General features: G+C 39.6%; 1 protein-coding gene and 1 pseudogene across 2 annotated transcripts in view; one reads left to right on the forward strand and one right to left on the reverse strand.

Moving 5' to 3' along the window:
- Positions 1 to 7,299: 7,299 nt before the first annotated feature.
- Positions 7,300 to 17,689, forward strand: part of MNAT1 (MNAT1 component of CDK activating kinase) — a 146,813-nt gene continuing 136,423 nt past the window's right edge. Inside the window, exon 1 of the mRNA XM_081116021.1 lies at positions 7,300 to 7,519. Coding sequence (XP_080972147.1) covers positions 7,431 to 7,519 — 89 coding nt within the window. The 5' untranslated portion in view covers positions 7,300 to 7,430. The remainder of the gene's footprint in view (positions 7,520 to 17,689) is intronic.
- On the reverse strand, positions 10,168 to 10,727 carry LOC308546753 (ferritin light chain pseudogene; annotated as a pseudogene). The gene has a single exon. The product of its transcript is annotated as a ferritin light chain pseudogene (transcript).

The following is a 17,689-nucleotide window of genomic DNA, read 5'->3' on the forward strand; positions in this document are numbered from 1 at the left end:
TCCCCCAGCGTGACTCCGCGGCCGGCCGCATACTATATGGCACCGCCGCCGCCGGCCGCGCCGCGCCGCCCCATTGGCTGCCTGGCGCGCGGAGGGGCGGGGACGGCGGCTGCCCTCGCCGCCCGCCCGCCCCCCTCTCCACCCCTCGCCTTTCCCTCTCCCCCTGACCCCGGGCACCTACACCTGGAGGAAAACACCGACCTTCTTTTCAGGCCGTGTTCCCGGGTGGGAAATTACCTAATGTGGCCTGAAAACTGGACAACAGACTCTTTCAAAGACAGTCCCCGCGATTCCAGAGGGAATATTAATTGTGTGGCCTAAAGGTCCGCATGCGAAACTCTTTAACAAAGAGACACCTCCCCACCCCCCCGTCAGTATTCAGATGTCAGAATTTCAAAGACATCTCAGAAGCTTCCCTATCTTTCTACTCCCCTTTTTCCCCCCCGTCTTTCTGACGTCTTTATTATGAGTATTCAAAAGGGTCAATAATAGGATGGCACTAGGGAATGTCCTAAGCGGGAAGCAGTGACAGTAAATTAAAATGACAAAGAGAGAAACCGGCTCGGAACCTTAAAGGAAGGGGTACAGATAGCCCAAGGAGAAGACAAAAACAAAAAGTGTGTTTCAAAAAAATGTGTTTCATTTTAAGTCACCTGAAAGGCTGCCAGTCCAGCTGAGTTTAACATAAGCGTATAGAATATTTAACCATGCTTATCCAGGGTGAGTAGGGTGGAAAAGATCCAAGCTTTAGATTTAGATAACTATGTAAATTTAAGTCTTCTGTACGAACTTTTTTTTTTTTTTTTAATGTAAGTGTATGAATAGTTGTTTGGAGATGACATTCCCGGTAAAAACATCATCTCTGCGTGCAGGTGTCTTGGGGAGATCAGTGCAGGATCAGCAGCTCTTTTCCACAGCATGGACAGATGGAAGACTGCCCTCTGGTTTGAGGTGAAGTGCCTGGGGGTGGAGTCTGCTGCTCTGCAGTTATGTCTCTTACTTTCAGGTTTTTTGTGTAAGGTCTTAGCTCAAAAAAGGTTGAACCCATCTCCGTTTCTCTGATTACCGTGAGTCGGTTGGGTCCACTTGATGGTGCTTTTTCTCAAAATCCAACAATTTAATGACATCATCTTTACCTTTATTTCAGGGTGGCTTCGTGTTGCTTCTGCTTCGCAATTACCCATAACTGCCTACTTCAGCATATTCTAAAGCAGCCGTTTAGGTCACCTGCTGTCATGATGAACTTGGTGAAGTTCTCTTTTTCATTGGACAGGCTGCATTTTATTGCTGGTCAACCAAAATGTCCTTGGATTTTGTACTTAATTTACGTTTGTACAATCGTAATGAAGCTAGCACCGACTTCTCTGGTAGGTTTAAAATTCATAATCATGGAAAAAACCATGTGTTTCTACCCCCTTGGAAATGCCCAGTTAGATTTTGAGGTTCAGGACAATATCTGAGATTCATATCTTCCTTGAATTTTTAAATTTATGCCTTTTACTTTAGAAGAATTTTGACTTACAGAAAAGGTAAAAAAAGGAGTATAGAAGCCCTGGCTGGGTAGCTCAGTTGGTTATTGAATTGTCCTGATATGCCAGCAAATGGATGTTTCTCTCGCTCTCCCCCATCTGCCCTCTTTCTCTAAAATCAATTAAAAAAAGAGTACAAAGCTTTCCCATACATTCTCTTCCTAATTTCCCCTAATGTTAGCATCTTACATTGTAATAATACATTTATCCAAACAAATTAATGTTGGTGCGATACTATTAACTAAACTCTAGACTTTATTTGGATTCACCAGTTCTTCCACTAAGGTCTACCTCCTGTTCTACGATCCAATCCAGTATACCACATTACATTTAGTTCCTTGAATTTTAAAAGCATATTTATCAAAGTGAAGTAGACAGGAGGTAGTGTGGTTTAGTGGAAAGGATGTGGATTTGGGGATCAGCTAGCTAGACATAGGTTTAATCCTAGCTCTGCCATTTATTAGCTATTTAACTATAAAAAGTGGACAGGATTGTTGTGAGGATTAAATGAGATAAGATGTGCCAAAAAGCACCTGGCACATAATTAATCTTTCATATTTGTTTATATTAATCTTTTAAATATTTGTTATCTTCCTCCTGATAGTGCAAAGTAGGAAATTTTCAGTTGTATATACCTCAGGAAAATTCACTTGTTTATGTTATAGGGCTATCCAAGTTCAGGTCATAGAAGTCTTCTTCAGCTGTATTATCTATCAAATATAGTGCATTGACTTGGAAAACCATTTACTGGGTTTCTCTGTATGTCTTCTGTATAGTGCCCCGCAGAGCACCAAGTTCAACAGATTATATAGAAGCAACAGTGACCTTTTGTTGATATCTGTAGCCTGAACTACATTGGTATTCTATAGCTCCAGGAGGAGATTCCTGTAGGACCAGAATGAAATCCAACACCAGGCTCTGGATTCCTTTAGCGGGCTGAGCCTCAGAGCTCATTCCGGCAGCAATTCAAAGTGGATTGGAAGTCCTTGACTCAAACGTGGTCAGCTAGAATGGAACACTAGACTTGAGGGTGTGTAGAATTAACCTTAGAACATTGGTTTTGCCAAATAATTTGTAAAATTGTTGAGTACTTGCCTCTACTTCTATGTCTGCCGTGCTGTGAACGTGGAGTCTGCTGTGCTGATATGCAGTCTACAGCCGTGTTGTAAGTTGGGAAAACAGAGTTAAGGCTGGGTTTGTTGGAGAGTGAAAACCAAGCTGCTTGTTTCTTTATCTTTTCCTTCCTGCCTGAAGATAGCGATGAGAGTATAGGAAAATGTTTTGCCCTTTTAGTGTACTGAAGAAAACTTGGTCCAGCACAAAATGTTACACTTTGCTTGAATCTTCCACATAGAGGAGGTGTTCCATCATTATTTAGTGACCAATGGGTGATGATATGTAGTCAGCATTTCTAAAGGATCATTCATTTGCCAAACATTTATTAAGTTCTCATTAAGTACAAGGTATTGTATCAGGCATTGAAGGATAGAAAGATGAATAGTTTGGGGTCTCTGATACTGATGAGTGTAAACGCTAGTGGGAGAGAAAAAACATTCATAAGTAAATACTTTCCAGGGTATGGGAACGGTGAGGGTAAAGAGACTCATTTTGAAAGGAGGAGGGCAATGAGGAGTGGAGTTTTAGCTGGGCTTTAAGGACAAGAATTTTGAGAGAACAAGGATAGAGCTCATTAGAGGCAGAGGGAACAAACTGAGTAAAGCATGGAACCATGAAGTTATGTGGTATATTTCTGAAATACTGAGTAATCCAGTGTGTCTGAAGTATGGGTTTTATGTAAGTGTGTGGTGAGAGATTAGTTTAAAAGGCGTGTTGGGGACAAATTACGAAGGACTTTGAGTGAAACACTCAGTTTGCTGTGGTATAGTGGACAGAGCAGTCCTTCTACAGTGCTTATGTCTGTAATATCATGGCCATAGTTGATAGGTATAAGGATGGTCACTTGCCCTAAACTAAAACAGTCAATACTTTTCTGGGGTTTTAAAAACTTGTATGAGGAGAATAGTTAAGACTGGTAGAGGGAGCCTTGGATGTAATGCTTGGGAGTCTTCAGTGACCAGGCTACCTGCCTGTGGGGATGCTGATGAACAGTAGGTGACAGGAGGGTGACTTAGGGAGTTGCACAGGTAATAGTGGAGAGAAAAGATCCTGGCGGAGATGGAATGAGTGTCAGGTTCTAGTCATCTCCTAGGTATAGCAGTATTCTTGCCTTTTTGTGGTGATATGAATTTCCCCAGGGGCTGGAAACCCCACTTGAACTGGCCTAGGACAAAAGAAGAGTTTATTGGATCATGATACCAAACAATGTAAAGAGCAGGAGTGCAGCTGGTTAGACTGGAAGACCCACTGTCCCATTTCACTTGTCTCTGCCTTATTCAAGTTAGTTTTCATTTTTCAAAGGGCTTTCCCCAGAAGGTTTGGAACCACGGCTCTCAGTAGTTTCCAGCTCACATTTTCCAACCTCTTTAATGAAGCTGAGCTGCTTTTCCCTTACCACTAATTTGAAAAATTCTAGGGAAGATTAAAAAAAACAAAAAACTTTATTGATTTCAGAGAGAGGGGGAGAGAGAGAGAGAGAGAGATAGAAATATCAATGATGAGAGTCATCATTGATCAGCTGCCTCCTGCATGCCCCCAACTGGGGATCCAGCTGAAACCCAGGCATGTGTCCTGGCAGGGAATCAAAGGGCGATCTCCTGGATCTTAGGTGGATGCTCCACAATTGAGCCACACCCAGAAGGGCTCTAGGGAAGATCTTTGATTGGTCCAGTAAGGGTTGTATGTCAGCACCCTGGTAGGAGGGCCAGCACTGCCTTCTTAGGCCCATTGAGAAACACTGCCCCAGAGAGGTAGAATCTACTCTTTTTTTTTTCTAATCCTCACTCGAAGATATTTTTTCCATTGCTTTTCAGAGAGTAGAAGGGAGAAAGAAGAGAGGGAGAGACAGAGGGAAACATTGATGTGAGAGAAACACATGGATTGGTTGCCTCTGACATGCGCCATGACTGGGTGGGGGTCAACCTGCAACTGAGGTACCTACATGCCCTGGGCCAAAATCGAACCTGAGACCTTTCATTCTGTGGGCCCACACTCTAACCACTGAGCCAAATCTGCTAGGACTAGAATCTCCTCTTAACTGAGGTAGGAATGCTAGAGGATGAGCAGATTTGGGAAGAGTGGTCCATTGTTGGGATGCATCTGTCTTCAGAAATGTAGGAAACTTGATAATTTTGTGGTTTTAACATAGGCTGAGGTTCTGTTTGATTCAGAAACCTGGTGCTATCAGTGCTTTCCTTCTCAAAGTTTTCTGACCATTCTGTGTTAGTGAACCCACCAGTAATAATGGTGTACATTTCAGTTTCTATTATGTATAAGGCGTTGTAGTAGGGCCTTTGTTTATGTACATATTGTGAAATTTAATCATTACAGCAATCCTGTGCAGTGTATTATATGGAGGAAGGAAACAGGCAAGGGAGAATAAGAAATTTGGCTCAAAAACAGGACTGTCTGATTTAAAACGATAGGCTTTTCCCATTATATTACATTGCCTCTTTTAGATACTAGTGCTATTAATATTCATACTATTACTATTAATAATGGTTAACAGTTACTGAGCTTGTACTCTTAAGTACTGTGTTAAGCACTTTAAATATCTCATTCAATCTTTACAAGTGTTATGCTCAACTTATAGTTGGGAAAACTGAGGCTGAGGTCATGTACCTAGTAAGTGATGAAGCGCACACTTGAATCCAGCCAAATCTGTAAGCAGTACTTTCTACTATCTCTAGCTCTATAATTATTGCTGTAATGGCGAAAAATTTTATTTTCTCACTGATCATATTTACTCTATCAACAGAAGTTTTCTGCTATGTTAAAATATAAAGACCCTAAAAGCTGTCTTTATTCTCAGAGAGCTTCACTCTGAGTCATGTAACTGGTCTGGATGTGTTCTCTCTCAATAAGACAATAGCAGCATAACAAGCCTCCAGGTTAGCACAGCATTTGGTATTGCCTATTTTAGTAAACTTACCTTTGGTTTGATCTTGTTAGTGAACAATATTATGATCAAGCAGATGACATGACTTATTTATTAGGTGAATCTCTGACATCTATAGACTAATATAAAGCCCTGTGCTGCCATGGCCTGCTTTGGTCTGTTGTTTCCCAGATGTGGTACTCAGTTGTTTGTTAGGTTTCCCCTTCATATCCCATGGAAGTCCAAACTGTATTTTCACATTGTGGATTGGTTGCCTACTGGGTTCACTGTTTAAAAAGGTGGGAGTTGGAATGTTCCTTTTAATGTTTTTATTGAAAAGAGCAGAAGTGCTATGAAAAGTTTAGTTTACTGATTTTTTTTTAGAGAAAGAGGGAGGGAGGAAAAGAGGGAGGGAGGGAGAGGGGGGAGAGAGAGAAAGAGGGAGGGAGGGAGGGGAGAGGAGAGAGAACTTGTTGTTCCACTTATTTATGCATTCTTTAATTGATTCTTGTATGTGCCCTTACCAGGAATTGAATCCACAACCTTGGTGTATCTGGACTACGCTCTATCCAGCTGAGATACCTGGCCAGGGTAAAAAGTTTAAATTACTATGAATGTCTGGTTTTCATTGTATGGGTTGTGAAAAGTTTTGTGTTCATGTGCACTTTTCTTGATGGTATTTGGGTCAGATTATACAAGATAATGCTTGGCATAAAAAATTTTTCACATTACACTACTATTGATAGTCAATCACTCATTTTTCATTTAGTCTACTTATTCAGTAAGTATCAACAAATCCTTGTTATGCAGATGAATAAGATGTGTCCCTTACAGTGGGAAGAGTTTTATTTTCTAATAGAGCTGTTTACAGACTTCACTTTGCAGCCTTGATAAATGCAGCGAATGCGGCTTACAAGTTCCCAAGAGATTCAGGCTCTCAGATCTTAGAATTGCTGACATAAAGTGTATATTCTTTTTTTTTTTTTTTTAAATATATCTTTATTGATTTCAGAGAGAGAAAAGGAGAGGGAGAGAGAGAGATAGAAGCATCAATGATGGGAGAGTCATTGATCAAGCCCACAACCGGGCATGTGCCCTGACCGGGAATCGAACCCGATCGCCTGGATCCTAGGTAGACACTCAACTGCTGAGCCGCGCCCGGCCGGGCTAAAGTGTATATTCTTGTGTAATCCCCAACTTACCTGCTCAGTATTTGGGGAAATAAATATTGTTTTTGACGCGGGGAGGGTAAGAGATATTAAAGCCAGGTGACACCATTAATCTCTGCAGAGCAGATGCCAGATATTATATATAGAAGTATTCTGACATTTACTGAGAATCTGTAATATTTAGGGTCCGCGGTGCAGAGACTTTCATTCTAGCTAACTTTTCCAAACTTTCTGTCTGCGAGTGCATAGGATTTCTGTGCTTGCGTGACTGTGCAAGTATAAAGAAGTATAAAGCACAGCCTATGAAATCGTTCAAAATACTAGTCCGCATTATCCAATATGTTATGTACACTAAGCATAAATCTTTCAAACCATGAGAATGTTTTCAGACAGAACAAGATGGAATCTATATTCTTAATTGTGAACCAGTTCCTTGAAAAAATACAGTTAGGTGCACAGAGATGAGGCTTTGTGTACAATTTGCCTTTTTAAAAGCCATCCCCCGAAGTCCGAGGTATTGCGCAGGCTAAGAGCGAGCCTCGGCGCAGGGCCGGAAAACTCGCTGCCGGAACGTTTGTGCTGCAGTGCCTCTTCCCGGCCGGTGCTCATTCGCGGAGGGACCGTCTCAGCCCGGTGCCTGTTGGTAGGAACCTGTTTGGCCTCGGTTCTTCGGGGGCTTGGAAGTGGCTAAAGCTGTGGTGAAGCCGGCGTCGGGGAGTCCATAGGAAAGAAGGCGCCATGGACGATCAGGGCTGCCCACGGTGTAAGACCACCAAGTACCGGAACCCTTCCCTGAAGCTGATGGTGAACGTGTGCGGACACACTCTGTGAGTCGGGAGACAGTGGCTATCATAGGGGTGAAACGTGCAGGGTTGGCGGAGAGAGCCGAAAGATGTTTGGCCTCGGTTCAGGGGGGAAAAAGGTGTCATTAGTTTCGACACACGGGGAGGAAAATGGGAAAAGGGGACGCTGTTTCTGTAAACCGACTGTAGCCGTTAGCCCCAAGCCCCTCTGGCCTGCGTTGAACTGCCGGTTCCCAGATGTGGTCGAGCAGTTTGTCAGGTTTCCTGCTCCATAGCCGAAAAACCGACTGCGTTTCTAGGCTGTGTTGTCCATTGGGGTCCAAACATACCGCTGGTTAAAAGCGTGGAGAGATCGGAGTGCTGAATTTCATGAAAAATTATTTTATTGAAAAGAACGAAAGTGCTACGAAAACAATTACTGTGAAAATATACTGCTGCTTCTGAGTTCATTTGAAAACCCTGTCTATATGCCCACTTGTCCTGATGGAATTTGGTTAGATTTTCATCACCAAAAGGAAGAAAATTCCACACTCTAGGTGGTTAATTCTGGAGACATAATAATGTCTGGCATTTATTGAGCCCACATTATGTGCCAGGCAGTGTTATAAGCGTTTTAACCATGAATTATCTCACTTCATTCCCACAACAGCTGCTTGAAGTAGATACTAGTATCATACCCATTTCACAGGGAGGGAAACCGAGACTGCTCAGCACCCTTTATTAAGTGGGCCCTGCCAGAATTGGAACACAGGATGCCTAACTCTGGAATGCCCATTTTTGGGCGGGGTGGGGTGGGGTGGAGTGGGAGGAGGGAGGTTGGGTTTGTGTATTTTGAAGAATAAGTGCAGGGATTGGTTAAAGTGTTTCTTACCACATTTGTGTGGTTAGCTGTGGTTCACTAAAGGCAGTTCTATAAAGCATGGGATGTAAGATGCTGTATTATGGTGATCATATATTGTATTCCTGTAGTTTCTCTGAGGTTTCTCAGAGATAAAAATGATGGATAATTTACAGTGTGGTAGACAAGATTTTTGGGTAAGCATAAATTGCATGATTAGTTGTAATTATAATGACTTAATGGGATTTATTAAGTTAATTGGTCTCTTTTTCTGTATTTTATATAATCTTTATTCTTTATCCATGATTGAATGGTTTAAGATTAAAAATAAGTTAAAAGTAATAAGTGGAATGCATAGGAAAGGGAAGTGAGGCAAACATATATAGACTGTTAGGTTTTGTTCTTTTAAAAAATAATTTTCCTGTTTTAAAAAAATATTGATTGGTTGATTTTAGAGAGAGAGAGAAACATCAAATTGTTGTTCCACTTATTTATGCATTCATTAGTTGCTTCTTGTATGTGCCTTGACTGGGTATTGAAACTGCAACCTTTGTGTATGGGAGGATGCTGTAACCAACTGAGCTACCTGGCTAGGGCAGCCTATTAGGTTTTTAGAGAGATTTTGTTCAGTTTCTCTTCATTTTCCTGTATCACATTTATTACAGTGGTGCTCTAAGAAAGGGAATTTGCTTTTTTGGAAGGATACTAAATGTAATTGACTGGAAGAAATTTCTGCCTAGTAGAAATTAGCCATTCAGGGAAGATTATGTGATTTCAGTAAAATAAATGGCATTTTTAAGACAATTATAAAATACCTATTTTTAATTATAAATTGCTTTTGTTGTATCCTTAGTCTTTTTTGCTTTCTCATAAGAGTTAAGAATTGTCCCAGTCATTCTGGTGTTGCATTTGTTTTGGTTTATTTGCTAACCTGTTAGATATAGACCACATTTTATAGTCTATTTTTCACTTGAAATATAAACAAATGAGTAAAAGACTATAGGGTATTGACTAAGAAAACAAACTTCTGTTTTTGAATTCTTTACTCTTGTAGGCTCTGTGGCTTTTCTAACTCCTTGTGGTTTTCTTTTTATCTATACAGTAGAGATAATAGTGCTACATATATTACAGTATTTGAGGATTAAATATGTGTAAAATATTTGGAGGTGTTTAATAATTTCTGTCACATAGTATTTGTTCAATATATATTTGCCATCATATTGTCATTATTATTTGTGGATGGTATAGGTGCTAAGCACAAATGAAATTAAAACAGGATTTATTTGGCCTGCTATGGAAGACTTGCACAATAATGATTACCTTATTATTATTATTATTTGAATATATTTTTATTGATTTCAGAGAAAGGAAGGGAGAGAGAGAGAGAGAAACATCAATGATGAGAGAGTCATTGATTGGCTGCCTCCTGCACGCCCCACACTGGGGATGAGCCTGCAACGGAGGCATGTGCCCTGACCCGGAATGGAACTGCGATCTCCTGGATCATATAGGTCGATGCTCAACCACTGAGCCGCGCTGGCCAGGCAATAATTATTACTTTTAAATGAATGAGACTATAAAATGTGAAAATATAGCTTTAAAGTGACAGCAATTGATAACTAATTTTTAAAAATATGAGCTTATTATCATGTTCTCTCATGGAAATGCGATTATATATATTCTTAATTTTTTTGTTTTTGCTGCAAAAAGCTTTATTGTTTTCATTTGGTCCAATGCATGGGAGAGGGCTCCAGGGTGGTTAAAAGAATGGCTAGAGGTTTTGGGGAAAGGCTCAAGTAAAAGCCAGACACCAGGGGAATGCAGAGGGGCCCCCTCAAAGGCCTCTGGGCTCCAGTGCTCCTAGTCGTGCATGAGGGTGAGCCTTTCAAAGAGATGCTCGCCCAGCCCAGCCTGGGGGCTGGCCAGCCTGTGGAGGTGAGTCAGGTGGTTGTCCAGCTTCTTGATGAGTTTCACCAGCCCATCCAGGAAGTGGTTCCGCAGGTCAGAGAGGTGAGGGTCTGTGCGGGTAGAACCCAGGGCATGCAGGTCCGAAAGGGCCTGGTTCAGGGTCCTCTCCAAGGCATCCTGGGTTTCGCCCCACTCATCCTGGGAAGGCTTCATCACGTCCTGGAAGATAATGCGGCCACTGCGTTGGTTTTGCATCTTTTTAAGAGATGCTCAGCGCCCTCAAGCTTCTCCGCTAACTCGCCGAAGAAGTGGCCCACGCCCTCCAGAGCCACATCGTCGGGGTTGAAATAGAAGCCCAGAGAGCGGTAGGTGCAGGAGGCCTGCAGATGCAAGTTAGCCAGGCGGTTGACAGCAGCCTCCGCCTCAGTGGCATAATTCTGACGAATTTGGGAGCTCATGGTTGCTCAGCAATGAGGAGTTAAGGTTGAAAAATGGTGTTGTCTGGTCTGGGAGGCTGAGGATGGCTGAGGTGGTTCCAAAGGTGGTAACTGGAGAAGATGTTGGAGGGTGGTCAGAGGCTGGGAGAAAGGGTGTCCCTGGGTCTGTTATGTCCAAACATTGTTGAAGCAAGAGACAGATTCGGGACTGCCAAGGGTACTCTATCTTCTTAATTTTTTCTTTATCTTGGATATCTTTTCTAAATCAGTATGTCTATGTCTAATTTATTTTTAACAGTTGGATGATAATCCATCATTCATTTGTATACATTTGTACTATAATTGATTTAACAAATTTTTAAAATGAATATTTAGATTTCCAGTTTTTTACTGGAGTAAATTATCTATCTGTCTGTCTATCTTTATCTTTCAGCACTTAGGCAATTATATCATGAGATATAACAGGCAGACAGGCAGACCATAGGGTAAATGCCTAAGTAATAGAATTGTGTATGACTTAAATTTTGATAAATATTGCTCTGTTCTCAAAAAAGATTATATCGATAATGTCCCCAACAACTATGTATGGTAATTTCTGTTGCCATATATCTTTGCTGATATTGGGCATTATTATTTTTTTAATCTCACTATTCTGGTAGGTAATAAAATATTATGTATTTGATGTGAAATACTTTTGATTTGACAGTATGTTGAGTTTGTACAGCATGTATTTCACAGGATTGAACTTGGGAATTTTTATAATACATACATTAATCTGAGAGGAGCAGGTATGTAGTATTATTTAGCATTACTATTTGTATTAGTTATCATTAGCTGTGTAATGAATTATCCCCAAACTTAGCTTAAAACAGCAAACATTTTTTATCTTACACAGTTTCTGAGGGTCAGGAATCTGAGAGTGGCTTAGCAGAGTGATTCTGGCTCAGGATCTCATGAGGTTCTCTCAAGCTGTTGTCTGAGACTGGAGTATTTGTTTCCAAGGTCACTCTGTGACTCTTGGCAGGAGTCTTCATGTCCTCCTCGCAGCTTTTCATGGGGCTACTCATGACTTGGCTTTTCCCAGAGTTAATGATGAGAGAGAACCAGAAGCCATAGAACCTTTATAATCTAATCACAGAAGTGGCATCACCATCACTTCTTGCAATGTGGGAAGGTATTTACACACAGGAGTGTGAATACCATAAGGCAGGACTGGGCTATCTTGATGCTGGCTATCACAGGATTTTATTCACTTTGTTTTTTGTTCCTGTCTTCAAGTAGCAAAGACATTCTGGGCAAGTAGCAAAGCCATTTTAGGAGTTAAGTGATGGAATGAGTAGTAATGCTTCCCAAAGATAGGAAGTATAGGATTATGGAAAGATGAATTGGGAATACTATTTATGGGAGAAAATACAGGAGTAGAAAGGAGAAAAGAGGTGAAACATGAAAATACATATCTCTCTTTACTGCTAGCAATTGAGGAAGCATATTCCCTTATGTATCAATTCAATCCAGCAAACACCCAAATGAATTGATTGCATGCACATCAAGATTGGATTCCTTGTTTGTTTTACCAATTCAAGGATGACCTTTGCCTTAATTACAGAAAAAGATAATTTTTTTCTTTGTTAACCAGGGTCACCTATTTTAAGAAATGGGCCTTTCACAGAATTCTTTCGTAGAATTCTGAAGGCATATTGCATTAGGTGGAGTCAGTTATATCTAATTCTCATTTAACTACAGTTTTGAAGAATTTAATTTCTATCCCAACCATTCTTGGCAAAACTTGTCTTTGAGATCGTTACTTGTATTTGATTTTACTGAATCTACCTTTTTCATTTTTAACATATATAAGACAATGTAGTAGAATAAGCAAAAACATGTCCTAATATATAAAAGTCAATTTCTATCTCTTCCCTTTTTCTCTGTTCTTCTCTCTCTCTCTTACTTATCAATGTTACTGGTTAGTTTGCAAGAGTTACCCATTTGAATTTTACTGATTGCATCTCTATGGTGTTGTGTAATATGTTCTTCTGTATTTTCTGTAAATTATTAGTTATATTTAGAAGCTTTATCAGGTTAAGGTTATATTTATTGTTGGAAAGAATAATTCATAAGTGATATTAATTTATTTGTTTTAACTGATATGCTGGACAAATTAGGAAACACCTCTTCTAGGCAGAATAATTAGGAAAAAACACTCATTCTGGGTACAAGAATTAGAAAAGAGGACTTTCTAGAGATGTTAATTTCTAATTTTATTGTGTTGTGGTAAGAGGACATACTCTGTTAAATTTTAATCTTTTGAAATTTTCTGAAAATTTTTATAAGGTGTACTATATAGTCTGTTTTGGTGAGCAATAAATGTGTATTTGAAAAGAATGTATATTCTGTGACTGTTGGGTACAATGTATTATACATGTCAATTAGGGCAATTTGGTTGATAGTGTTACTCAGATCTCCTATATCCTTACTAATTTATCTACTCATTTATCAGTTACTCAACTAGATTGTGGATTTGTCAGTTTCTCCTTTCAGTTCAGTCATGCTTCATGTATTTTGAAGCTATCTTATTAGGTACATAGTAAATGGGATTGTTATCTTAACTTCTCTTTTTGATAGTTCATTATTAGTGTATAAAAGTGCCACCAATTGCTAAATATTAATTTTATATCCTGTTACTTTGCTGAATTCATTTATTAGATCTAGTAGTTTTTTGGTGGAGTCTTTAGGGTATTATATATACACTATCATTATCTGCGAATAATGACAGTTTTACTTCCTCCTTTCCAATTTGGATGCCTTTTATTTCTTCTTGTCTGATTGCCGTGACTAGTACTTACAGTATTATGTTGAATAAGAGTGGTGAAAGCTCACATCCCGTTTTTTGTTCCTGATTTTAAGGGAAATGCTTTTAGTTTTTGCCCATTGAGTATGATGTTGACTGTGGGTTTGCCATATATGGCCTTTATTATGTTGCAGTATGACCCCTCTATTCCCACTGTGCTGAGAGTTTTTGTCATAAATGGGTGCTGGATTTTATTAAATGCTTTTCTGCATCTATTGATATGATCATATGGTTTTTATCCTTCATTTTGTCTATGTAATGTATCATGTTTATTGATTCGTGAATATTACACCAACCTTGCATTCCCAGAATAAATCCAGTGTGGTCATGGTATAGGATCTTTTTAATATATTGCTGGATCTGATTTGCTAATATTTTTGTTGAGGATTTTAGATCTATGTTCATCAGGGATATTGGCCTGAAATTTTCTTTCTTGGTAGTGTCTATCTGATTTTGGAATTATGATGATGCTGGCCTTGTAAAAAGAGCTTGGAAGTCTTCCCTCCTCTTGAACTTTGTGGAATGGTTTTAGATGCATAGGTGTTAGGCCTTCTTTGAATGTTTGGTAAAATTTACCTGTGAATCTTTCTGGTTCAGGACTTTCGTTTGCTGGGAGTTTTTTGATTACTACTTCAATTTTGTTAGTTGTAATTGGTCTATTCAGGTTTTCTGATTCTTCCTGATTCAATTTTGGAAGATTGTATGTTTCTAGGAATTTATCCATTTCTTCCAGGTTGTCCAATTTGTTGCCATATAGTTGTTCATACTATTTTTTTTACAATCCTTTTTATTTCTGTGGTGTCAATTGTTATGCTCCTTTTTTATTTCTGATTTTATTTATAAAAACATGTTATTTGGGTCCTCTCTCCTGATGAGTCTGGTTAAAGGTTTGTTAACCTTGTTTATCTTTTCAAAGAACCAGCTCTTGGTTTCATTGATCTTTTGTAATTTTTAAAAATTCATATGCCATTTATTTTTGCTCTAATCTGTATTTCCTTCCTTCTACTTACTCTGGGCTTTGCTTGTTGTTTTTTTGCGAATTCTTTTAGGTGTAGGGTTAGCTGGTTTATTTGAGATTTTTCTTGCTTTTTGATGAAGGCCTGTAATGCTTTGAACTTCCCTCTCAGGACTGCTTTTGCTGTTTCCCATAGATTTTGGGTTGTTGAGTGTTCATTTTCATTTTGTTTCCAGGTAACTTTTGATTTCTTCCTTGATCTAATTTTTAACTCAGTCATTGTTTAGTAACATGTTATTTAGCCTACATGTGTTTTTCAGTTATTTATTGTAATTGATTTCTAGTTTCATACCATTGCATTCAAGAAGATGCTTGAGTCCTATCCAGTTTTGCTCAGTGGTTAGAGTGTCGGCCTATGGCCTGAAGGGTCCTGGGTTCGATTCCAGCCAAGGGCACGTACCTTGGTTGCACGCTTAATCCCCAGCCCAGTTCAGGGAGGCAACCAATTGATGTATCTCTCTCACATTGATGTTTCTCTGTCTCTGTATCTATCTCTTTCTCACTTTCTCTGAAAAGCAATGAAAAAATATTCTCAGGCAAGGATTAAAAAAAAAAGATGCTTGATATGAGTTCAGTCTTCTGGAATTTATTAAGACTTATTTGGTGTCCTAACATGTGGTCTATCTTTGAGAATGTTCCAGGTGCACTTGAGAATAATGTATATTCTGCTGCTTTGGAATGAAATGTTTTGTAAATATCAATTAAATCCATCTGATCCAGTGTGTCGTTTAAGGTCGCTGTTGTCTTGTTGAATTCTTGTCTGGAAGATCATTGATGTTAGTGGGGAGTTAAAAATCCCCTACTATCTCCCTGGCCAGTGTGACTTAGTTGGTTGAGCATCGTCCCATGCAATAACGGGTCACTGGTTCAATTCCTGGTCAGGGCACATGCCTGGGTTTTAGACTCGATCCTCAGTAGGGGGTGTGCAAGAGGCAGCAGATTGATGTTTCTCTTTCACGTCTGTGCTTCTCTCTCTCTCCCCCTCTCCCTTCCTCTCTTTATCTAAAAAAAAAAATCCCCTACTATGACTGTATTGCTTTTGACCTCTCCCTTAATGTCCACCAAGATTTTCTTTATGTTTAGGTAGTCTAATGTTGGGTACATATATGTTTGCAAGGGTTATATCCTCTTGTTAGATCTATCCCTTTAGTATTATGTACTAACCATACTTGTCTCTTATTATGGCCTTTGTTTGGAAGTCTATTTTGTCTGATGTAAGTATTGCTACCCCAGCTTTTTTTTTTGTTTCCATTTGCACGGAACATTTTTTTCTGTCCCTTCACTTTTCATCTGTGTGTGTCTTTTGTTCTGAGGTGGCTCTCTTGTAGACAGGATATATATGGATCATGTTTTCTTATTCATTCAGGTACATGTAAAAAACTGAAACTAGACTACCAACTTACACCATACACAAGATTAAACTCAAAATGGATAAAAAACTTAAATATAAGTCATGAAACCATCAAAATCCTAGAAGAAAACATAGGCAGCAAAATATCAGACATCTCACAGAGCAGAATTTTCACTGATACATTGCCTAGGACAAGAGAAACAAAGGAAAAAAATAAACAAATGGGTCTACATCAAAATAAAAAACTTCTGCACAGGGAAAGAAACCAGCATCAAAATGAAAAGGGAACCCACTGCATGGGAGAACATATTTACCAATGATACATCTGGTAAGGGGTTAATTTCCAAAATATATAAAGTACTCATACAACTCAACAAAAGGAAGACAAACAGTCCAATTAAAAAAATGGGCAGAAGACCTGAATAGGCACTTCTCCAGAAAGGCCAAGAGACATACAAAAAAATGCTCAATGTCATTAATCATCAGAGAGATGCAAATTAAAATGACAATGAAGTACCACCTTACTCCTGCCAGAATGGCTATCATCAATAAATGAACAAACAAGTGCTGGCTAGGATGTGGAGAAAAGGAACCCCCGCTACCCTATGTCTTTTGATTGCAGCATTTAATCTGTTTACCCTTAAGGTTATTATTGATTGATACTTATTTATTGCCATTTTATTCTTTTTAAAAATATCTTTATTGATTTCAGAGAGAGGAAGGGAGAGGGAGAGAGAGAGAGATAGAAACATCAGTGATGAGAGATCGGCTCATCACTCATCATTGAGGAGTTGATCGGCTGCCTCCTGCATGCCCCCCACCAGAGAATGAGCCCTCAACCTGGGCACATGCCCTGACCAGGAGTTGAACCACGATCTCCTTGATGATAGGTCGATGCTTAACCACTGAGTCACGCCAGCCGGGTGCCATTTTATTATTTATACCTATATCCTCTCTCTTTCTCTTTTTCTTTCCTTTTTCTTAAAGCAGGCCCTTAAACATTTCTTACAATACTAGTTTGGTGGTAATGGACTGCTTTATGTTTTTTATTTTTAGTCTGGGAAGCTCTTTATTTTGCCTTCAATTTTAAATGATAGCCTTGCTGGATAGAGTAGTCTTGGTTATAGGTCCATGCCAATCTCATCTGGCCTGAAGTGTTTCTCTTGAGAAATCAGCTGACAGCCTTATGGGAGCTTTTTTGTAGGTAACTGTTTACTTGCTGTTTTTAAGATTCTCTCCTTGTCTTTAACTTTTGCCATTTTAATTATGATGTGTCTTGGTGTGGGCTTCATTTGGTTCATCTTGATTGGGACTCTCTGTGCTTCCTGAACTTGTATGACATTTTCCTTCACCAGGTTAGGGAAGTTTTCAGCCATTATTTCTTTAAGCAGGTTTTCTATCCCTTGCTCATTCTCTTTTCCTTGTGGAATCCCTGTGGTGCAGACATTGTTACTCTTGATGTACCAGAGTTCCCTTAGACTTTCCTCTTCTTATTTTGTTTTTTATCCTCACCCAAGGATATTTTTTCCATGGCTTTTCAGAGCAGAAGGGAGGGAGAGAGAGAAACATTGATGTGTGAGAGACACATTGATTGGTTGCCTCCCGCACGCACGCCAACTGGGGCCGGGGATAGAATCTGCAAACCAGGTACGTGCCCTTGACTGGGAATTGAACCTGCAACCCTTTGGTTTGCAGGAGATGCTCTAAACCCTGAACCATACCAGCCAGGGCTCTTTTTTTCTGATGCTCTCCTTGAGTGCTTACTGTTATCTTGTTCTCTAAATCGCTGATTCGATC

This window comes from Miniopterus schreibersii (assembly GCF_964146895.1).
Source record: "Miniopterus schreibersii genome assembly, chromosome: 1".
In the NCBI taxonomy this organism is placed as follows: domain Eukaryota; kingdom Metazoa; phylum Chordata; class Mammalia; order Chiroptera; family Miniopteridae; genus Miniopterus; species Miniopterus schreibersii.